Source organism: Orycteropus afer, unplaced genomic scaffold, assembly GCF_000298275.1.
Source record: "Orycteropus afer afer isolate SDZICR_OR568_19922 unplaced genomic scaffold, OryAfe1.0 scaffold00088, whole genome shotgun sequence".
NCBI classification, from domain to species: domain Eukaryota; kingdom Metazoa; phylum Chordata; class Mammalia; order Tubulidentata; family Orycteropodidae; genus Orycteropus; species Orycteropus afer.
In genome coordinates, this window is record NW_006921675.1 from 1,396,408 (window position 1) to 1,419,434 (window position 23,027).

At 48.1% G+C, this 23,027-nt stretch overlaps 2 protein-coding genes across 2 annotated transcripts in view; both read right to left on the reverse strand.

The window, feature by feature from the left end:
• Nucleotides 1-2,138, reverse strand: part of GPX2 (glutathione peroxidase 2) — a 4,870-nt gene extending 2,732 nt beyond the window's left edge. Inside the window, exon 1 of the mRNA XM_007942288.1 lies at nucleotides 1,917-2,138. Within this exon, the coding sequence (XP_007940479.2) occupies nucleotides 1,917-2,138 (222 nt within the window). The remainder of the gene's footprint in view (nucleotides 1-1,916) is intronic.
• Nucleotides 2,139-7,540: 5,402 nt separating this feature from the next.
• RAB15 (RAB15, member RAS oncogene family) lies at nucleotides 7,541-11,461 on the reverse strand. The gene is made up of 6 exons (XM_007942349.2): nucleotides 11,412-11,461; nucleotides 10,557-10,617; nucleotides 9,997-10,074; nucleotides 9,221-9,310; nucleotides 7,850-7,915; nucleotides 7,541-7,699 (listed from the first exon to the last, which is right to left on the reverse strand). Exons 1-6 carry the CDS (start codon nucleotides 11,456-11,458, stop codon nucleotides 7,541-7,543), a joined length of 501 nt encoding a protein of 166 aa, XP_007940540.2. The 5' UTR covers nucleotides 11,459-11,461.
• Between the last annotated feature and the right edge of the window lie 11,566 nt (nucleotides 11,462-23,027).

Genomic DNA, 23,027 nt, shown 5'->3' on the forward strand with positions numbered 1-23,027 from the left:
AAAAAAAAAAAACCTCACCGCCGTCAAGTCGGATCCAACTCATAGTGACCCCTCCTCGGGTTTCTGAGGCAGTATCACTATGGAAGTAGATTGCCCAGTCTTCCTTTTGAGGAGTGGTTGGTGGGTTTGAACTGCCAGCCTTCTGGTTAGCAGTCAAAAGCAGTCTTATGCTACCAGAGCTCGCATTCAGCTGTCCCCACTGCCACTCCATCACATCCCTGACCTATCCTCACTCAGCATTTCCCACCCTGACAACCATTATCCATGATCCTCTCTTTCTCTGTTTGGGAGTCAGCTATCTTCCTCTGGGACAGTTTCTCCCTCTGACCTGCTAGAGCCAATTAGTGCAGTCAGTTCGAGGCCATCACGACATAAGCCTAGAGTTGAGCTTTATTAGATTTCTTATCTCTTAGTGCAAATGGCTAGCAGGCTTCTGGTAGGTTATGGACTCCCTCCAGCAACCAGCTAGGCTAAAATGATGGCATAAGGCTGGAAGCACTCCTAGGGCAAGAGAACCAAAAAACAAACCCATTGCCATTGAATCTATGCCAACTCATAGTGACCCTATAGGACTGAGTAGAACTGCCCCCTCAAGATTTCCAAGACTAAATCTTTATGGAAGCAGACTGCCACAGTTTCCTCCCACAGAGTGGCTGGTGGGTTTAAACGGCTCACCTGCTTACCAGCTGAGTGCTTTAACCACTGTGCCACAGAGTTCATTAGTGCAGGAGAAATACTCCTAAAAGGGTTGTACCCTTTCTATCTTCCCTGCCATGGCAAAGCCTGGTAAGAAGACTGAGCCATGGAAGGAGGAGTAGACCAGTAATGATTTTGGCTCAGGTTTGTCACAGCCAGTGACACTTCAGCCTTCCTGCTTACATCTCTGCTAATATTTTCCTTGCCTTCATGCCACTGTGAATTGAACTAAGGGGATTCTAATTAGAGTTCATTTGGGGACATTCTGCCAGCTTGTGCAATTAAAATCATAAGTGGAAACAGAAGAATCCTTTAAAAAATAACTTGAGGTGCGTGTGGGCTGAAGATCTATAACAGCTTGACCCAGTAATCAGAGACAGAGAGGTACTGTGACCCAGAGGGGAGACACATGCTCACTGCAAACCCTTAGCCCACCCCTATATTCATTTTCCACTGGCTGATTTATTTTTTAAAAACTTCAATCTAAATTTTAAAAAAGTTGGTTGTATTTGTATTAAAAAAAAAAAAAAAAAACCACCTCACTGCCAATGAGTTGAATCTGACTCATAGAAACCCCTCCTTGGGTTTCCAAGGCTGTATTTGTACAGAAGTAGATTGCCCAGTCTTTCTTCTGAGGGGTGGCTGGTGGGCTTGAACCACCAGCCTTCTGGTTAGCAGTCACATGTCTTAAGCATTATGCTACCAGAGCACCTTGTATTTGTATAGTACTTGGTATTTTTCAAATTACTTTTGTATCGCCTAAACCTCAAAATAGCCCTATGAGATAAGTGGTATTATCCCCAATTTACAGTTGAGGAAGCTAAGAAAATCTGAGTGACTGTTCCTAGGGCAGAGAGCCATTAAATAGCTAGATAGAAGTGAGGTCTCCTGAGCCAGCCCTAGTTTGATTATTGATCTTCTGTTTCCTCCGCTCATTCTTCAACAAATATTTAATGAGTTCCTTCTATACCCTAGGCACTGAGACATCATGGAGAGAGAAACAGACCTGGGACCTGCTATCATGGAATACAGTGGACAAATAAACAGTAAAGACAGTAACCATTGTTAAAACTAAGAGGTACACACAGAATCCTCTTGGTATTCACTTAAAGGCCTAGATCAACAAAACATAACCCACAATTCCAGACACTCCAACACACATATTCACTCACCCCCTTCCCTTTTCCAGTTCCTTGAGAACAATACAAGGGACCCCTCACCTGATGTCCAAATTGGTTGCAAGGGAAGCCAAGAACCACGAGGCGCCTGGGAAAGCGGCATTGCAGCTCGTTGAGCTGGGTGAAGTCCCGAGTGGTTGTGCCTCAGAGCGAGGCCACGTTCTCAATCAGCACTGCCCTGCCTCGGAATGTATTGAAATCTACCTTGTCCCCATCCAGGCTGATGGCACTAAGGTCATAGAAGGATTTGGCGATGTAAGCCATGGTGAAAGCTCAGGGTGATCCTTGCAGAGTGGCAGGGAGCCCCGTCTAAGAAGCCTATTAAAGGGTGGTGAGGAAGGAGGAGCCAAGAAGAAGGAAAGAAAGGATCACACAATGGAGCTTTGAGCATCCCCAGGATGACTTAGCAAAACCAGTCATCCACCTGTAAGTGCTGTTTGAACAAGGAAGCGGCTTCTCCTATTTACAGACTCTGAACAAAGCCACCTCCCTGCCTCACCCTGCTGCAACCTGGGAAGGGCCAATTTGATATCTATGAGCAGATATGAATAATTCACTACTTGCAGGAAACCAGAACCCCAAAGGTCGAATGGGGAGGAAAAAAGGGAGGGAGAGATGCACAAGGATTGACTTCTACTTGCCCCAGCAGGGTGTTTTTATTTGGCACAGATATTTATTGAATGTTTGCTGAGTGCCAAGCTCTGAATTACACAGTGAGAGGCCAGGATCTGCTGAGATCTGAAAGATGAAGAGACTCGGGGCTCTTGGTCACCTGACTCAAACTACCACTGAAATGCACCAATCAAATTTGTCTCTTTGGCTGTTGCTTTCCACAAACACAAAATCAGGAGAATGTGTGATTTTTCTAGAAATAATGGCTTTCACCATTGTCTTCAGCTTGCACCAGGTGAAGAGATGAAGTCTCGAGAAGTCTTTCAGTGAGCGGTGTATCTTGTCTCAGGGAACATATCTGCCCTTGCCCCTGCCTATACCCTCTGCATACCCCACGTTGTGCCCTCTTCCCCGACAAAGTCAAGAAGGTGCAGGCATCTCCGTGGTCGGGGTGAGGAGGAGTCACAGAATAGGTGGGTAAACTCAGGGTGGCTGAGCTGTACCTATGTCCTCTTAGACAAAGGATCAGTCCTAAAGACTTTTCAGAGGGGGACTTGTGCTGGTCACCTCCCCACTGAATAAAGTGTGCAGGGAGTTGAAGCTGCTGTGGTTCTAGAGTCGACTAGGACATTCATGAAGTTTTCAACACCTATCATGCCATGTATCGTAGGACATTTGAGTTTCTGCTAAGGGCTGCCATGGAAGCCCACACTGGAAGCTCAAAGAAACAAAAGAGATTGTAATGCTACTTTATTCTTCCAAGCACCTACTAACTCAGCAGTCTCTCCCCCCACCCCCCAGTGTCTTGATTAAAATCAGTAAAGTGGACAATTATGCTTTACCTGGCTTTGGGATTTTAGACTGAAATTTCAATAACAATGCCAATGTTTACTACGAGACCGTTTTCACAGGTGCACATCCATTGGGCGTTGTCTCCTAGACCAGAGCAAATAATCAAGGCTGGGGAGCAGCTATTCTCGAGGATCCGATCTGTGAGATGAAAGAACTACTTGTCAGGGCGTGCTCAGCTTTTCTGATTTTTATAACCTGCTCCATGGCTGTTTATAGTATGTGGGGACCCATACATCTCAAATGGCTGCTCCTAAAAACCAACCTCCATTACCTAAGTGGAAATGGAATTTTTTGCCACTAGAAGGGGTGGCAGGAAAAGCAGGGTGAAGCATGTCCCCTGCAGAGTGTAGGAGTTCTTAGAAGCAGCCAATATGCCTCCCTACCGAGCCACTGAGCCAGGACTTGGCACTGACAGTGGGCAAAACTTGTGCCATCAACTTGTTAGAGATATATGTGCATGCCCAGAGCTTCCTCAGGACTCTCTGGGCTTCCGGACACCTCTTATTGGCTGCTGTTTTGTGTTCCCTCTCTAGGAAGGCCATGGAAGTTCCTGAGCCTTGAGGGGGAAGGGTGATTCCTTATTTTTTCCTTAGGCATTTGCTATCCTCTTTCTCCAGGTACAACTTAGGACCCTTATGAGTCTCCCAGGTTCTCACCTTTCATGATTGAATAAAATTGGAGGCTCTCTTAAAGTACCTTGTCTCCCACTTTACCTCAACCCATCTGGCCCTTGCCAGCAGCTTCTGACTTTGGACATGCACTAACACGTGTGACTCCCACAACTTTCTGCAGGGACAGTGGTTGTCATGGAAACAGCATTGACTTAGCAGGCAGAAAGCCTAGGTCAGTTGTGCTCAACTCTGGCTGCAAATGAGAATCATCTGTAGATTTTTCTAAACAGAAATACCAAAGCTTTACCCTCCAAAAGCTCAAATTCAGTGGTCCCTAGCCCAACTCTGCTACTGTCACTTAGTGCCACTAAGCAAATCTTTTAACCTCTGTAAGCATCTATTTCCTTATCTGTTGAATGTAGATAAAGATAACCACTCTCCCTATCTCACACAGCAATTGTTAGGATCAAAGATTAAGTATTAGAAGTGCTCTGTAAAGTGCAGGTTAACATCTTAGGCTACTATTGTCCTGCCTTATTTTACTCTTTCCTTCTTCATGCCTCTTTACACCATTCTCTTTTCCTCCTTCAACTCTATACTCCGAAGTCTAGTATTAAATACCTCATGGAGTACCGAGATTCATGGGCCTTCGATCCCCTGAGATTACTTAATCTCTCCTCATGCCTTCAGAAGACCTCCTCCATCCCTAATAGATGAGAACCATCTTGACTTTAAAGACTCCCTCGGACACATATGTTCAGCACCCTCCCCACAACTGTTAGGAAGCCCTTCCTTGTGCTTACTCTTATTTCTGCAATGTAAGCCTAGTGCAGGGTATGGAGGCTTTGCTTTGGGCTCCCCTGCAGGGAAAGTTCAAATTGGAAGACAGTGTTTGCTTCCATTGTCATTACACAGTTGTGGCTTTAGTGCTCCTAAACTCCCTCCCCTCATCACCACCGGGCCCAAGTGAGACCTACTCCAAGGGACTCAATACAGGCAGCCATACCCGTGGTTTGAAATATTCTTTATTTTGTAAACATCTGTGTTTAAAATAGATGAACCCTGCTCACAATTCATATAATGGACCCAAGACACGGTACACAAAGTTCACCCATCACAGGGAGATGGTGGGGCTCAGGAGCAGTGGTGCCTGGGGTTGGGCTGCATCTCAAGACAGCAGGTGCAGAGGTGGTGATGAGCTACAGGCCAGGAGGGCCTGCTCAACAGCCTGAGCCTAATGCTAGGTCCCAGGTCACCTCTCAGACTGGAGAAGTTTACGGGTAAGAGGCTGATTGGTACCTGGTAAGTGTGTAGCTGCACCCTAAAATTCCAACCCTCCTTCTGCTCCCATCCCTTTCCCCAGCTATGGCCCTTGTGGAAAGGACTAATGAGTCCATAGAGTCCGGATCCCATGTTTTCCCTTCCAGAACCCCTAGGGTACAGTAAAAATATAGTCCCTCTTTCCTGAGGGGATTAGGAGAAAGGCAATGGTGCTCTGCCTGATCTTCAGGGAAAGCAGTAATACTGACCCACAGGTCAGGGACAATGGGCAATCTAACTTCCCCCTACTGAAGTCCCTGGCTGAGGGCAGACTGAGGGTTGGCATTACCAACCTCCCAGCCACATGTGTGATGCTGCATGTGTCTTGGTACCCAGCGAGTCAGTCCTCAAGGAAGCATCCCAGCCACAGTCATGGCTTCATCCTAAGAGCAAAGTTTCTCACTAGCTAATGATCTGTAACTATTCCTGTGCTCCCTTCCTTCCACTATGCTAACCTATCCTGTTCCTAACTCCTGAGCGCTACCCTCTCCTACTGGCTATTTCCTGGTTTATTAAGAGACAGGAGGAAGGGTCTGGTGATGTTGCCCCACACCACATTTAGAGGAGTAAGGAGGACTCCTTCAGATGTGTGGGCCCTACACTTTGGTCCTAAATTGATGAACACTCCATGCCCAATACTTGCCCCAGGCTTGTTGATGCAGCTGATGTAGCCTGAGAATGATCCTCTTACCTAGGCTTCTCCCACCTTGCAGACAGGGCCTGGGGAGGAACCCTAGTACAGGGAGTAAATCTTGTTCCTCCTCCTTCAAGTTACTTGTGGACCATATGGGCATAAAGAAACTTCTTCCTGAACAATGAACTATGGTGGAGGAAGCCCTCTTCCCTCTACCTGTAGCCACAGTGCAGCTGACAAACCCTTACAACTTCCTATTCAGGAGCTAGAGGGGCACCATGGGCACTTCATCTTGAAGGCTGACGAGAACAGCACCAAACATTTCTATTCAGGGCCTTCATTTTTTATCCCATGAGGTCTTTGACCTTCTCCCACAAATGTTGGGTCCTGGGAACACCTTGAGAGCTGAAGGTTGGATTCAGTGAAAGACTGAGGTTTACAGCTCCTCTCACCTCTGCCAGAGGATCATGGGGAAATGTTCTTCTCCCACAAGAATGGAAGATGGAGCCCAGCAGGTTGTGTTGCTGCCACATTCCCGTTTACCAAGTGCTGTCCCTGGCCTGCTCTCCCTGGCTCTTAGCCTGGTGTAGGAGCTAGTCCTTTGTCTCCAAATGCTCTTCTTCCTGAAGTGCAAGGTAGCTTGTCAGTATCACTGACCCCAGAGCTCTCCTTGCTCCTGCAGTACCCTCAGGCCCTGGTCCACACCTTTAAATTCAGGAGCCCAGGTGAAGAGAAATTGTGTCCACACTGCATGGGAGGTAGAGAATGGAGGTGACTTTTTATCCCTGCCACCCCTTTACTTTTTTTCCTTTCCCTTCTCTGGAGCACCTGCCTCTAGGCTTAGTTCCCAAAACAGGCAGGCAGGGAAGCAGGCAGGCAGGCAGCCAAGCAAGGCCAAAGCTCAGGCTGGGGGAGCAGGTGGAGGTAGGACAGCCCCAGGATTGAGGCCCACCACTGTGGTGTCTCCTCTCTACTTTGATGTTCCACTTTCCCAAGTGAGGCAGGCCCATGGCACAAGAAGGGAGCGGTGGGGTGGGGAGGACAGGAAGAAGCACCCACAGAGCTGGGTTCTCTCTGGGGCAGAGGGTATGGAACATCCCCATAAGCCTGGGCCCATTCCCTTGGACAGGGTTAAGAAGGAAGGAAGGAAAGAAGCCGCACCATCAGCTGCACAGCAGGACACGTGGGGAAAGGGCCAGGAGGGGCTTTGATACAAAACACACTGGAAGAGAAGGGGCCAGGGAACAAAAAGTGGGAAGAAGAGAGAAAAAGGAGACAGGAGACAAAATGCACTGAGAAAGAAGGAGCCTTCAAGTGGCTTGACCCCAGACTCAGCCATCGTCTGGGGAGCTCGGGCAGTGAGACCATGCTCCCAGCACTCTGAGGTCATAGCAGGCCTGTGGCTGGGGAAACAGGCTGAAGGACCCCACTCCAGGGAAGAGGGCTGGGGGCAAGGCTGCTCAGAGGTGACAGCAAAGCTGCTGTCAGGGCCAGGCAGGGGGCAGTAGCAGCTACTGATATTCAACAGGGTCATCCAAATGAGAGGACAGCAGTGGGACCAAGCCCAGGCTCCCCTGTCTGCTCACAGGCCTCCTGAGGGAAGAGGGGAATTGTGTAGGGTCCCCCACCCGGGACCCTCAGCACCAGCAGGTTTTTGAAGAGTTTGCTGGGCCTTCAGGTTTGCCCTCGTCCTCCTCCAGCTCTGCCAGGGCCAATTCATTGCTGGCACGTGTCTGGAGACCATCCAGCTCCTTCCTATGGGCCTGTAGTACCAGTTCCGTCAGACGCGTGAAAGACTAGGAAACCAAGGGGCACAGGTTAGTCAGCCTGTCCTCCTCTAACCCTCATCACCCGCTACCTGCCCAAAGGGAGAAGTTCCACTATCAGGGTTCCATTCTGCTGGACTCGGCCAAAGAAACAGGGCAGCTGCTCTCCAGAGATCTCACCTCTTTAATGTTGAGGTTGGTGCAGGCACTTGTTTCATAGAAGTCCATGCCATACTCCTTTGCCAGCTGCAAGAGAAGAATATTACTGAAAGGGAGTCAGTTAGAGAAGGGAGGCTCCCATAGCATCTGGCACATAATTGCCATCACACTCATAGACCAGGCTGTGTCCTGACAATTTCTCAGAGTAGATAGGTTCTCAGATTAGACTTGGAGCTCCTTCCAAGGCATGGACTAGCACAGAATGGGAGAAGATGAGCCACAAAGACTCTCCCCTCAACATACTGATATACCCATCCATATACCCATTAAACATACGTCAGGAGACAAAGATACCAAAATGTTTGGCATCTTATGAAGAACGTGGACTTGGGAGTCAAACAGACCCAGACTTGAATACTGGTGCTGCCACTTAGCTCTATGACCTTGGACAAGTTACTTATTCTAAGTCCCAGTTTCATCATTGGGAATAATTGTCTATCATCTAAGGAATGATTAAATAGGGTCATACATCTTAATGTACTTGCTTAGCACAGTGCCAGACATATAGTGCTCAGTGAGTACTATTATAGTAGATTTTTCCTTTACTTTCAAAATGTTCTAGAATGACCATGTATTATATTTTAATAGCAAAAAAATAAATTTTGTTTTAAGTGCTAATGGAATGCTATTAAATGAAGAAAGCAAGAAAAGCTCTTGAGGCCCCTGGAACAGGTGGATGACTCTGGTCTCAGAAATATCAAACTTCTGTTCTCTGTGATGATTATCTCCCCGTAAGCTTGTAAATTCCCTCAGTGCCATCCTCCTGCCCCTCCTGCTCTCATGGCCTCTCCAAACATGGGTCCTTCACCTTCCCTCATTTTATTTCCTACTTCTTTCCAGGGTCAGGAAGAAGGGAGTGGAGGTGTAAGAAGGAGGGGTACGTAGGGGTGTGGAAATGTTTCCTGACTATGTCAGGTTGCTATGTCCGGATGCTGTTGGAGAAGAAATCAGCAACTTGGAGTCCTTCTTCATTACTAATATAGAGACAATCTCCTAAGCAGAGGATAATCCTGCTTGCTGGAGCATGGACCTGGGAGAATTGCTGTCCAAGGGGTCTCTGTTTCAGGATGGACCTAAAACCACTGCCCTGAAGGACAGAAGCAAACTCTCCAGTACACCATAACTGAGTAATTCACCCAGAGCCCTGGGGTACTGTGAGAGATGTAGGAGGACCTCATGATGGTGAACAGGGCTGGGTCCTATAGAAACAAAAGAGGGAGATGGAGGAGATAGACACACACAGACAATGGGCCTGGGTCCCCGTTCTTAGGACTGGCGCTGGAATGCAGCCAGCGACCCAAGGATGGATGCAGCCAGCTCACTCTCACTTACCTGCTGCCCTTGCTCTCTCCCCACCTGCCGTTTCTGCTCTTCATCAGCCTTATTCCCTATGAGGATCTTCTGGACACCTTCCGGGGCATACTAGGGACAAGGATAGGTAGAACTGCCAGTGAGTGCTGTTTCTCCCTCCCCTCTCCCCCACCACACAGTCTATACTGTTCTCCAAACCCATACCAAGTTTGAGAGCCCTACAGACAGAACAGGCTAACTGGATACAGGTGCCATGCTAACCGCAGAGGTCACAGAGGGATGTCATGGGGTCAGCTTATGGTAAGAGACGCTGGCTAGAATTGGTGCTTCCTTGGGTTGGACAACTGGGATCAGAGCTGGAAAGGACATTGGGCTTAATCTAACCCTCATTCTGTAGATAAGGAACTGGGAACCCAGACAGTTCAAATGGCTTGCCTACAGCTCTACAGCTTTGTGGCAGAGCCAGGATCCAGACCCCAGTCTCTCAAGATACTTGGTCCTGAGATTTCAGGAAGGAAGCAATTGTAGGGCTTGGAATTAATTCATTTCTGGGGAAGAAACAGTCATGAAGGCCCGGCAGGGAATGGAGTAAGGAGGTATGGCAGCATTAGCTTCTTCCCTATGTCTTACTTACCCAAAAGTCTCATCACAGGGGCCAACGGGGTTTGAAGGCAAGGTTTCCTGGTAGCATTTACTCACCAACCCTGAGAGCTTCAGCCCTCCCTATCTGGCCGTCACTCTACCTTCCTCTCTGAGGCCCTCTTTCTCGACCCCTGTCAGTAAGGTGGGTTTCCTACCTCATCCACATCACTGACCCACTTCATGATGTGCTGGTAAGAGCGCTCGCTGCTGATGTCGTAGACTAAAAATATTCCCTGAGATGGAAACAAAGCGGAGATGGAGGAGATAGACACACACAGACAATGGGCCAAAGGGAGGTGTGGTACCTTAAATGCTGGGTCCCACTCTCTGCTCTTTCTCCCAGGTTAGTATGAGGTTCCCCCAGCACCCAGGAAATACCACCTTCTCTCTCGGACCTTCAAAGCTCCAGCTTCCTAGGGCCATCACTGAACTCCCTAGGGCAGGAAGGCACTGGCTGCTTTGACCTGGGTCTTTGGCTTAGGGTAGAGGGTAGAAGTAGGGGGTGAGAGGCCTTATGGCAGAAGTGCCTGCAGTGAGTGCTCAATGAATAATTGAAGACTGAATGATCAGTGACAACTGAAAGCTTCCCTGAGGCCCCCTCCCCAGTAGGCAATCTGAAAGCTCTATTTTGGGGGTCAGTAGCACAAATAAACACTCAGAGCTGAGAGTTGGAGGGGCAGCTTCCCACCTCTGAACCCTGAAAACAGTGGCTCACCTGGGCCCGTCGATAGTACTGCTTTGTGATGGTCTGATACCTCTCCTGCCCCGCTGTGTCCCTGCAGTAGAAAGCCAGTCCCTCAGAGGAGCAGGAACCAAGGAAGCCAGCTGGAGAGGGGAGGAGCAGGAGCTGGGGAGACCCTGTGCCCTTACAGGAAAAACTGGGGAGCTGCAGGGTGAAAATCACTGGAGCTTTGATCCCTAAAGGAGTCCAAGCATACCTGACTCTCCAGGATTGAGGCCCAGTCCATGCTGGCACTGCTAACGGTTTGGCAGCGCCTTGGCCCCTCCTGACAACTATATCTGCACCAGGAGTCACAACCATAACCGAGCCTTTGGCAACTCTCTAGAATTTGGCCATCGTGACTAGATGGGGCATGGGGGGGGGGTTTGATGCTATACCCTCAGTCCCTATAGGACCTCCAAGGGCAATCCCTGTACCATTCTGGAAGTGGGAGTCAGCTCCAAATGTTGGCAAAGGCTGTGTTTCCAGGCCTTCCAGCCAGAGAACCATAGCAGCCCCCTGTGGCTACTTGTGGACACTGCACAGTGCGATACTAAGGCATTCTCACCAAGGTCTCACCTTAAATTATGGCTGATAGCTCTCCCTCCTTCCAATTGTAACTGCAGTGGTGCACAATTAAGACAAACCTACAGTGGTTAGTTTGCCAATTCCTTCTAATTCCTGCCTCTTGGTGACCTGTGGTCAATCCCATAAAGTATATTAAAAGAGAAATTGGAGTTTACATGGGAGCAGGAGATAGCCTTTTGAGACTTCTAATAGAGAGGTGGCCACTATCCCGGATAGAACCCAGGGGTTCTACACATGGCAGAGCGGCTAGGGAGCACTCACCAGATCTGTATCCGCACCTTGATGCCATCTACCTCTATGGTCTTCATCTTAAAGTCAACTCCTGAGGAAAGGGAGAGACCAGGAAAGTTAGGAAGGGTGAGAACTAAACTGTGATGTTCAGAACGTTACAGAGAACTGAATAAATAGTAAAGGCCCAAGGCACTCACACTTGAAGAGATTTCCCTTTGGTTTATTTGACAGAGAGATGGCATAAGGTAAGGGATTTCTTTCAACCAAAAACTGACCCCATGAAATATGTAGAGCTTTCAATGGGGCTGGACTTCCTCACTAAGCTGACAGTGGCCAGCAGTAAAGGGCTCTGGGGAAGCAAAGGGAGGCAGAGTGAATATGGGGGAATCTACCTCATCACTGCTTCAATTAACAGCCCCAAAACTTGGCTCACTCTACGCACATGTGAAATCTTCCTATTTAAACCTCTGGAGAAAACTGCCTGTGTTTATCCACCCTGGAATTCTAATCCCTAGGAAGAGCGAGCTACCTCCTTTGCCTGGGTTCTTTCTGTCTGCCTTATCAGTAATCAGGAGGGGTCCCAGCATTGTGAATGTGGGGAAGACACTCGGAGCCTAGAGAGGCAGAGGACTGTTTTAACCCTTACCTCACCATAGTGAGTATGAAGCCCCGGCACCTTGCCAAGGCCTGCCAAGGAGAAGGCTTCAGTGAATCTCTGTTGTTGACTAATCCTTATCTACCGTAGGAGACACTGTTGTTTAATAGAAGGAGCAGGGGCTTTGAAGTCAGGCCTGAACTTGCATCTTGACTCTGGCCACTTAACACATAGCTATGATTTTGGGCACCATGCTTCTCTGAGACTCCATTTCCTCATCAGTGAAATGGAAACATTACCAGTTGTTTCAGAGGGTTGCTGAGAAGACCAAATAAAATATGGTGGCTGGCACTGCAGTTCTCATTGTAACCTAGTACAGTGCCTGGTACATGGTGGGCATTTGGTGATTATCAATGACCAGATGAAGAGGAGGTAGTGGCATAGTGTGTCACTGGCAAAGCACAAGCCAGGTTCTGACTCATCTGCTCAAGGGCTTAAGAGCTAAGCTGCCACAAGACACAGGAAATATAAGGGATTTGGCAAACCAGCCCAGAGGCAGAAACATATTTATGAGAATTTATAGCAAGGGAAGTAAGTCAGCACCACCAGCAGCACATAGGAGTTGACGTTGGGCTTGAATCTAAGTGATGGCAGAGAGATGAGGGGAGATGTTTTTATCCTCGCTCTTCTTCCCAACCCTAACTGTCCCAGGCACAGTGCCCAGTGATTCAAGAGCTGTGTAGGTTAATTAAGCTTCACATACTCCCTGGAGGCAGTTTTCAGCTGAGAACATGCTAAAGAGTTCTGGGGCACACATCACCAGGCTACACAGCACAGAAGACCCCAAAGATGCCAGAATTCCCACCATCACTGCCATTCCACCTTGTCATTAGTTCTCTGCCAAACGGGAATACATACATCTGTCCTTATTCAACCTGTCCCCAGCTTTCCATAAATACAGAAAGATTAAATTCAATCTCTCCCCTCTCACCATCCAGACCAATCATCATTTAATTACAACAGAGAAAAAAATTTAGAACGGGGCAACCTGAACTGCATAAACCAAGTTGGTCAGACATGAATCACTTTTCGCCTGCCAAGCTGATTCATACCTATTGAGCTGTACTTTTCCAAATGGGCACTGACAGCCCTTCTTCAACGTGCACTGAGAAAGAGTGAAAAAGAGGAAGAACATGAAGAAGGGAGGCAAGAAACCGGCCACCTGGTCTTAGTGGGGGGCACTGGCCTGCTTCTTCTTGGGACAGGCCAGAACATCCTGACATCCCTCCCCAAACAGTAATCAAGAATTTGCTTCTCTCCAGAGTAAGTCAGCACCTGGCACCGTTATCTTGTTCCATGGTGTTCTGTTTACCTAGTGCCGCTCTGACAAGAATATACCACAAATGGGATGGCCTTAACAAATAGGAGTTTATTCTCTTACAGTTTGGAGGCTTTAAGTCCAACTTCAAAGTGCCAGGCTCTAGGGGCTGTGTGAAAGCCCCTTGACCTTGGGCTTCAGCTCTGCCTCCTGCTCTCCTGGCCCACTGAAGCTAGAGGCTTTTCTTCACTCAGACAGCTACTGGCTGCTAAGGCTAACAAGCCCAAGGTCGAAAAATAAAATGACACAGTCCTGATGTTACCAAACCACACAGCAGGCCATTAATTCAAGTCCATTGTAAGTCCCATGATCGGCAGAGCATGGGAGGCTGAACAACTACATGGCCACATGCAGGGTCCAAGCATGCTATAAGCTAGAGACCATTCCCAAAGCTGTTTCTTATATACAGGAAACAGACCACATACCCAAAGGCAGGTACTCAGCTGCTCCCAGTAGATTCCACCATGGAGTTGATTACCAGTCTCATCGCAGGGAATACTACCTCCAGCTGCCCAGCCATTCAACCAGGCCCAGCCAAGTTGACACACAAACTGAACTACCACACACGGTATAGTGTTTTGTTTTTTTCCCCCAAGGAGGACCAGAAATTTTGTTTATTCTAATTGTTATAAAGCTAGCTCATCCTCAAGGAGCCCTGGTGGCACAATGGTTAAACGCTCGGCTGCAAACCAAAAGTTGGACCTCATCCAGCAGCTCCACAGGAGAAGGACACAGTGATCTGCTTCCACAGAGACTGCCGCCTAGGAGACCCTATGGTGCAACTCTACTATATCACATGGGGTCGTTATGTGTAGGAATCAACTCAATGGCCCAACAAAAGCAACAGCAGCAGCTTGTCTTCATGCTAGCCTAGCAAGCCTGGCTAAGTACAAGGCCTTGCGCAGAGTGGTTACTGGGGGAGGGGAGGGGTGCAGTTTGAATGTTATACTTCTTTTATCTCACAAACATTCATGGGAACCTACCAGGTGCCCTACAGTGAGAAAGACAGACAGTCTTTGCCCTTACAAGCCTTTGTTGTTGTTGGCTGCCCTTGAGTCAGCCAACTCATGTGACCCCATGCATGAAAGGATCAGGCTGCTAGGATCCACTGGGTTACAGTGGCTGATTTTTCACAAGGAGATCACCAGGCCTTTCTTCCTAGTTTGTCTTAGTCTGGAAGCACCATTAAAATCTTTAGCACCACAGCAGCATGCGAGCCTCCACCGCCAGATAAGTGGTGGCTTTACGTGAGGTGTACTGGCTGGAATCACACCTGGGCCTCCTGCATGGAAGGTGAGAACTGTAACACTGAACCACCAGAGAGGTAAGGTAACTGCCCAAGGTCAGCACAGCAAGTAGCAGAGATTCAAACACAGGTCTGTTTGATGCCACGCTATCCCCTACACTGTTTCTTGCAGGAAGGAGAGGAGAGTTACGTGTTTCCAGACATAGAAGTTTTACTGTGCTTAGTTTCCTGTTTCTCTGTGGATCCATGATAAGGGATCATCTGCAGGAGGAGCTTTCAGTACTAGGGGCCCCTTTCCATGTATGAGAAGAGGGCATGGAGGGAGAGATGAACCAGGCTATTAGAAAAGGAATGGATAACAAGAAGCCATGGAAATGCACCAGGAGTGAGGGCTGGGCTTTGATTCCTTCCACTTCTTTCCTCCCTTCTTAGCTGTGTTGCTAGGGACCAAGGTAAGAGAATTATGGGGCTCACAGCACCCCACAAATAACTTACACCCTACTGGCTACCCAATCAAATTTGTTTTCACATCTCTATAAAGTAAAATGCTTCAATTTGGATTACTTGTATGCACTAATATATAGTAGAAGAAACAGAGTAAGTCTGTCTGCTGAGAAATTCTTCCCTCACGACTCCCTGCTCCCTTTCTAATGAAAATATTTTATTGTGTTTTCAGTAACAGTTTTGCCTTCCCATGGCAAATTTGGTTCCCATTTAACAATTTGTACACAATTTGTTCAGTGACATTGGTCCTCCCCTTTTTTAAAATTTTAAAAAAGGTAAACAGCCCAAAGATCTTCACATGGAACCAACTGCTTCCACTCTGTGCTGTGCCCACTCTGGACCTCCCAGTGTGCCCACCTGCCAGTCACCCCTGGCCTACATTAGCCTGTGCCCGTCCATGTCCCCTTCTGTCTCCCTGCACAGCTGTTGGGTTTTTCCACTGCTGAGCATCGTAGGACAACGTCAGAGAGCTGGCCTTCTTTAGCTCCCTACAGATTCATGCCTCCTCACCCCAGCCAGGCCCTCACAGCTGCTTAGAAAATTGTTCATGTTTGTGTTCCCCACCCGAAGGCTTCGGCTCAGTGCACCCCATCCCCATCCTCTCCACAGCATGCCTCCTCCATGCTTCCATGGGCCGGTGGATCTGCCCGATGAGGCCTTGCCTCTGAGGCTCCCCTCCTTGCCTCAGAATTTCTCTCGGCCCTCTCTCCTTTCCTAGTCTCGTCTCTCAACTGTCTTCATCAGACTCCTGCTGGTGTACATCTGAGCAGCTAGCCCCTCTCTCTGTTGCAGCATCGGTGTCTTCTACTGGAAGAGGAGAGGTTCCCTTTCTAATTCTATTCCCATGAGTTCGCCCTCCGAGTCCCTGAAGGCTGCACTTTCAAGCTTTAAGGTGCAGAGGGATCACCCGCAGAATGCGTTCAAGTGCAGATTCTGATTTAGTAGGTGCGGGAGGAGGCCTGAGACGCCTCATCGGGCTTGCAGGTAAAGCTGATGTTAGTGGTCCATGGATCACACTTTAAGTAGCAAGCTTCTAAGACACTGGTTCTCAGAATGTGGTCCCTGGACCTGCGGCATCAGTGCTACTTAGGGTTTTGTGAAAATGCAGATTCTTGAGCTCTACCTCAGATCTGAGGAATCAGACACTCTGAGAGTGGGGCCCAGCACTCTGTGGGCCACCAAGCTCTCCAGGTGATTGTGACACATGCTACAGTTTGAGAATTATGTCTAGACAAAAGCTTTGCACCTGGTGTTAGAGGCAGCATGAGCGGGCTCCTTTCCTCAAGGTGTGTTTTTTTAAACCCTCAGCTTTAGAATCTGCTGAGGGGAATTTTTAAAAATGCAGCTACCTTGATTGCATAGACCTACTGAGTCAGAACTTGAAAGGGAGGCTCAGAAACATGTACTTTTAACAACATCATGAGTAATTTTTAGAAAGGGGAAAGCATGAGAGCTATAATACAGTGGAAGAGATGTCCATTGACCTTGGAATCAGAAGGACCTGGGTCTGAATTCTGATTCTGGCACATGCTGTGTGACTTTGGACAAGTTTTAGCCTCTCTGAGCCTCAATTTTCTTACCTGTAGAATGAGAAGGATGCCATTTGCTTCCTAAAGGTTGTTGTGGGATATAAATTAAACTGTGCATATAAAGCACTTGGCACATAGTAGGAGGTGGTACAGGACCACACCCAAGAATCACAGTAATATTGAATTAATAGCACACTCCTTAGCTATGAATTCAAGCCCTCAGTTCTTATGGCAGCCTTATGACGTCAGTAGGAGTGGGCATCATTATCATGAGGCAAAGAGAGGTCAGGTAACTTACTCATGTTCCTGTATCCTGTAGCTGAGCCATTAACTAGAAAACTGGTGTCTCAGAACTTACCCAGGGTACTCTTCACTCAACCAGTGCCATCCCAACCCTATGAGGCTATGGAATCTTACTGCTTTTTTCTTCATAGCCTGGCATACCTTACACCTGTTCTGGGATTATGAGGTATCTAGAAGTGAGGTAATGGACACTCATGGTGCAAGCCATAACCTTCTTCAAGGGAACTCAATGAAATAGTTCATGATCCCACCAAGCCCAGATCCATCAGCCTAGTGCTGCCTCAGAGTCCCTCCAAAAGAGCCATTTCCTCTCCCAGGTAGAGAGATCACTCAAGTGTGAAGCAAGCAAGTGAAGCACCTCTACACAGCTCCAGTAGAGGTGCGTAAGGATTTTGGGAGCAATGGGAAGAGAAAGAGGAAGACCTGGCCCTCTCCCAACTAAATCAGTTCTTCTTTTATTGCCAATAATTGATCAGATGTGTCAATCATAGTCTCTGACACACCCAGTACCCTTTTCTGATTAAAGCTGTCCAGCCCAAAGGGAAGCAGGGCTGGGTGCAGTGCGTTCTTTGTGAAGAATCAGCTACTGACTGGACTGGGATAGACATGTGACTCACAAGATGAGCTGACCAACAGGAGTGAGGGAGGTTAGCCAGGCCAATCAAATCAGCTCCCTCCGTACAGTGCTGAGGGAACTGTTAGTCGTTGATGAGGCAGATAGATGTTCAGAAGATGCCTACAAGACAGCGAACATTCTGGTGGGTGAAGGCAGTTCCTAGAGTAGCCACCGATCCAGACCAGACCTCAAGTTCCAGTTCCAGCCTATGAGAATCCTCATAACACAGTCCCCTTGTCTTAGCAGAACCTGGGAGCCTCAGGATTGATTAAAGTCACAGGCTGACCACCCACTAGGGCCTAACAGTGCCACCAAGCTGGCAAGAAGTTTCACCTGTATGGGTTGTAAAGAAGATTTCTAAAATCATGTCCTCCGCTCCTGTTTTTGGTCTTCTAAAGAGCCCTACTAGCACAGTGGTTAAGTGCTTGGCTGCTAACCAAAAGACTGCTGGTTTGAACCCACTGAGTGGCTCTGTGGGACAAGGAACTGGCAACCTGCTTCCATAAAGATGACAACCTAGAAAACCCTACAGGACAGTTCTACTGTGTCACAAGGAGTCGCTATGAGTTAAAAATGAACTGGATAGCACCTAACAACAGCAGCCCCAATTAGACAAAGTACCTAAGGGGCAGAGGGGCAGACTATACATTTTATGTTTCACAGTTTAAGTATCTACCTCAATGCCAAGTCAGTGCCCCTAGTGACTCCTCTAGTATGAACTGAAGTATTGAATAAATTTCATGGACTCTCCCTGCCCCAGAGCTTAAGGAGGGACGGGTGCCTGTGGCTCAAGAGCCGGAACATGTCCTCCGCTTTCACCAAGCTGCCGCCTGAACTCCTCACACACAGTGGCAAGAAAAACCATTAAGCAAGCAGCGCAGGATGCCTTTGAATGGTGCTGCCCTCCTCACACAATTGTAGCCTGAGGCAGCACAGCCCCAGGCCTTGTGCTCTGTGGCCTTGGCTGCTCTTGCTCTTCGTGCTGTGTCCTTGGCTGCATGGCTTCTCCTCCAGTAGCAATTCCCAGCGACTGCCCGGCTACCACCCAGAGCTCTGAAAGGCTGTGCCAGTGCCGCTCAGAGAACTGGAGGTCAGGAGAGGCCTTCCTCTGAGCACCAGGCTGGGGCAGGGCTGAGAGAAGGTGCTGGCACTCACTGGGCCCCCAAAATATTCTGCCTGGGGTGATAAAGCTGCCTCCTAGTGTAGCAGGAAGGGGCCGTGAAGACTGTGGAAAGAGGGAGACAGCTCATCCAGGTGAACGAACACTCATCATTGTCTGCCTTCAAAGAAAGCCCTAGAAAGCCGCTCAAGACACAGAGAACACAGTCATTAAAAACACGGTTGTGAGCTCAGAGTTTGGATTCAATTCTGTTTTTACCACTACTCATCCATGTGCTTTTGGGAAAGCCACTTGTCTTTGCCTCACTTCCCTCACCTGTCAAATGGGGGTAACAATCCTGGACCTTAGAGGATTTTTGTGAAGATTAGGAGATAAGGCATAAAACCTGTAACACAGAGCCTGCACAGAGAGCTCCATTAAGTGTTGTCTGGAGAGGCTAGTGGTTTCCCTTAGGGAGGGACAGGTTAGAGAACCCAGAGTCACAGCCTGGCCATGAAAAGCATTCTGGGAAGTAAGAGGCGACTCATGTTAAAGAGGAAGAGGAGTAGGGCAGGGAAGGGAGAAAAAGAGCCAGTACTAAGCTAGAGTGTTTCAACAAAAATGGAAAATGCCACCCATCGTGCTTAGGTGGCCCCCCAAAATTACCAGGAAACCAGTAATACCATTTCCTCCCTAACTGAAGGATACGTGAGGGGAAGAGTCTGGAAAGTTAGGGTATGCCTGTTGGCAGGTCAACCTGTCCCTTCCGCCAGCACTTCATGGGTTAACATTAGGCGCCAGCTTGCCTGCCTGCCCGGTGCCACATGCTTCAGTGGAAACAGGGCTGCCTCTGGGTGCCAAACGTTATCACCATGATCAACCACAGCCCAAAGGCCCAGCATCGTGACCTGAGCCTTTTCATTAGCAATGAAACTCCACAACAAGGAACAATTTAATACACCTGAAACCCAAGGCAGACACCCAATCCCTGAGGCCATGCTGGCTCCAGTTACCAAGCCCAAACTCCAGGAATGTCCCCACTCCCTCCTCCTGGAGGAAAGCAGCATGTGCTGGACATGTGGAGCTCCCATGGGGAGTGGCAGGAGGTCACCTCCAAAGAGATGACTCTGCGCCACTTCCAGAACACACTTCAGGAAAAGGTAGAACCTGGGGGAAGTGGCTCCCTGAGTGTGCCATCCTAAATGAGACATTGCATTTCACGACCTCCTTCGCTCCGCAAAAAAAGTACCAGGAAACCAATAATGCTATTTCTCCCCTGAGAAACACATGAGGGGAAGAATATGGAGAACAACACTAGGAGAGCTGAGACAAACCTCAAGAGAGGATTCAAGACAAAGGCTCCTGGCACATAAATGTCCCTCCTACCAATTAGGTGAGGGGAAAGGGATGAGACTAACTTTGCTCCAACCCCGCCATTTGCTGCAGCCCTGTGACTTCTATCTGTAACTCTTAGCCTTACTGTTTGCTGGAATACCAACAGACCTTGCCCTTGTAGAACTGCAGCCTGACGGTCCCTCATGCTGCCTCATTCTGGGGGACAATGCACCTAGGCTCTCTCAACAAAGGCAGTAGTCAGTCTTTGCACCGTCTTTCCCTGGGAGTAACAGGAAACAGAAATAAAAGAAGAGGTCCCAGTCTTGACAGACAGAATCCTGATTCTCTCGTTCCAAGGCCATGTTTAACTTCATGGACACTGGGATCAAAGGCTTTGATTCAGATGCTCACCCATAAGAAATACTGGAAATTTGAAAAAGATATTCCATTCCTCCTTTCTTCTTCAAGACAAGCAGATGCATACATGCGTGTGCGCACGCACACACACACATTCATGCACACAGAGCCTCAATTTGAAAAAGGACAGTGGTGATATGTGGGCCAGGACAAGTCTGGAGGCCACCATCTTCACATAAAATCTTGGAGGATCAATCTTTGAAAACCCAGGAGCTGTTTTAATCATGTAGAAGGGTTTCCAAGTCAAACACTAGTTCCCATGAGGCTGGAAGGAATATATATGTCAGTGCCTGAGCCTTATAACTCCTTACTTCAGAGCCCCTACTGCTGAGGTGGTTCCGAAAGGTCACTCCAGCAGCCTGGCTGAGCTGATGGGCATCATCTTATATCAGTACTAGCCCTGAATCATAGGCTTTACTCTAAAAGATATCAACCTTATGTCTCAGCACAGCCCAAAGAGGATCCCACTCACATAGGGGTCGTGGAAGCCACTTTCTCACTTTCTGCCTATATCTGAGCTTCTCCTATGGCATGTGTCTGAGCAGAAGAGTTTAAAGCTACTGGAAACAGTTCACCCTTGCACACAGCTCTTTTTCTCCTCACAGTCCCAAACACAGTGAGCTTCTCATGGCCTTATTGTCCAAAAAAAAAACAAAACTACATGTGACACCTCTCAAGGAAGAGCAAGTCTGCTGAGAGAATGCTTTCACTTATTCATTGATTCTTCATACAAACTGTTACTGGGTGCCTTCTAGGTGCCAGGAACTGAGCTAGTGAGCAATACAGAAAGGTCCTTGCCATCAGACAGCTTCCACTCTAGTGGGAAGGCAGACAAGAAATAAGTAAACTAATAATGAAGTAATCTCTGAGTGTGATAAACACTAAGAAGCCAAAGCAGGATATGGAGTAGAGTGAGGACGTAAGTGGACAAGCTATTTTAGATTGGCTGGTCCAGGAAGACCTTTTAAAGGATGTGACATTTGAGCTGAGTCCTGAATGACGAGAATGTACCAGCAAGGAAATGATCAGAGGAAGAGGAAATACCAAATGTCCCAAAAGCAAGAACACATTTCAAAAGTCAAACTCACAGTTACTCAAAAGGGAAAAGGAAGAGGGACTGGTATTATTCTTTCCTCTGTTACAAATGGGGAAGCAACAGCAAGAACCTTCCCTTCAGCAGGTAGTTGGGCCTGTGGGCTCGGGACCATAGTCGCAGCGGACATCAAGCTCAATTGGCATAACATACTATACAAAACACTGTTCCACCCCCTACTTTGATGAGTAGTGACTGGGATCTTAAAAGCTTACAAGCATCTAGATCCAACGATAAGTTTCTCCTCATCCAAAGCAAAGAAGAATGAAGAAAACCAAAGATGCATGGAAACAATTAGTCCAAGCAACTGGTACACATGTGATCCTCAGCCTATATGACTATGAGACCAGAAAAACTAGATGGTGCCCAGCTACCACTGTCAACCACTTGGAGGGGGATCTATGTAGGAGATCCTGGATAGAGAGGGGGAACAATGTGGAACAAAACTCAAAATCATTTGGAATAAAAAAAAAGGGACCAGGTTTGCTGGTCTGATGGAGCCTGATGGAACCACTGAGACTATGGCCCCTAGCTGCCCTTCAGGTCTAAAACTGAACCAACACCTGTGGCTTCCAGTCAAACAAAAGACAGGCATATGAGCTGAACATTTACATTAGGTAAATACACTCCTTGGAGAGATCAATTATGGGAGAATAGAAGGGCTGTGTATGCACAGGGAGAGAGCTCAGGGGGCAGGGGTGCATGGAACGATGGACACCGGGAAGAGGTAAATATGGGGAGGAAGTGGGAAGCGAACTGTTGCATTGGGGTAAATTGTAGTTAGTGTCATGAGACAAAGTGTATGTGATCTACTATATGGAAAGTGAATTTGCTCTGTAAATTTTCACCCAAATCACAATTAAAAAAAAAAAAAAAGAAACTTCCCTTCTCTTGGGTGTCCTGGGGACCCACTCTTACAAGTGTGCACACACACACACACACACACACACAGGGGGCTCTCATCTGAAGAATGCACCCAGTAACTTCTCAAACACCAACAGGCAAATATCAGAACTCCTTGCCCCCCATTTTATGATGAAATCTCGATACCCTGAAATATCATTAGTGTAAGCACACAGTTCCTGACACTTTGTAGGTGCTCAGGAAATACTGGGTCCCTTCTGCTTGCTCTTCCCATTGCCCTCCCACTCCCCAGACAGCCTCAGTGACATATGCAGTGTGCTCAAGCCGACCATGTCCCACCCTCCTTTGGAAAACCCTGGGTCTGGGCCTCCCCGAGCCTGCTGCTGGGCAGTCAGCGGGCACTGAAGAGGCAGCTAGGACCTCCGAGGCTACTAACCATTCATCCCTCCACCCTCCTTCTCCTGGGCCTGCTTCCTAGCAGAAGCTTTAGGGAAGAAGAAACTAGGGCTTAGAACCTCAGGAATAAACTCTTAGAAGGGACAAAGCCTCTGATACATCTGCCCTCAACACGAGTCAGCACAGCAAACTCCTAGCAAGGATCCAGTTGAATTTAAGCTGGTTTAATCATGGCCTGGGAGCCCTGGTGGTATAGTGCCTAAGGCACTTG

What these genes read in the sequence shown, in the direction of transcription:
- RAB15 (XM_007942349.2), bottom strand. Translation starts at nt 11,458, where the DNA reads ATGAAGACCATAGAGGTAGATGGCATCAAGGTGCGGATACAGATCTG. An exon ending in GGAGAGAGCAAGGGCAGCAG is followed by an intron (nt 7,916 to 9,220) that starts GTAAGTGAGAGT and finishes CTTCTCTTGCAG; the next exon opens with CTGGCAAAGGAGTATGGCAT. An exon ending in CCAACCTCAACATTAAAGAG is followed by an intron (nt 7,700 to 7,849) that starts GTGAGATCTCTG and finishes TTGGTTTCCTAG; the next exon opens with TCTTTCACGCGTCTGACGGA.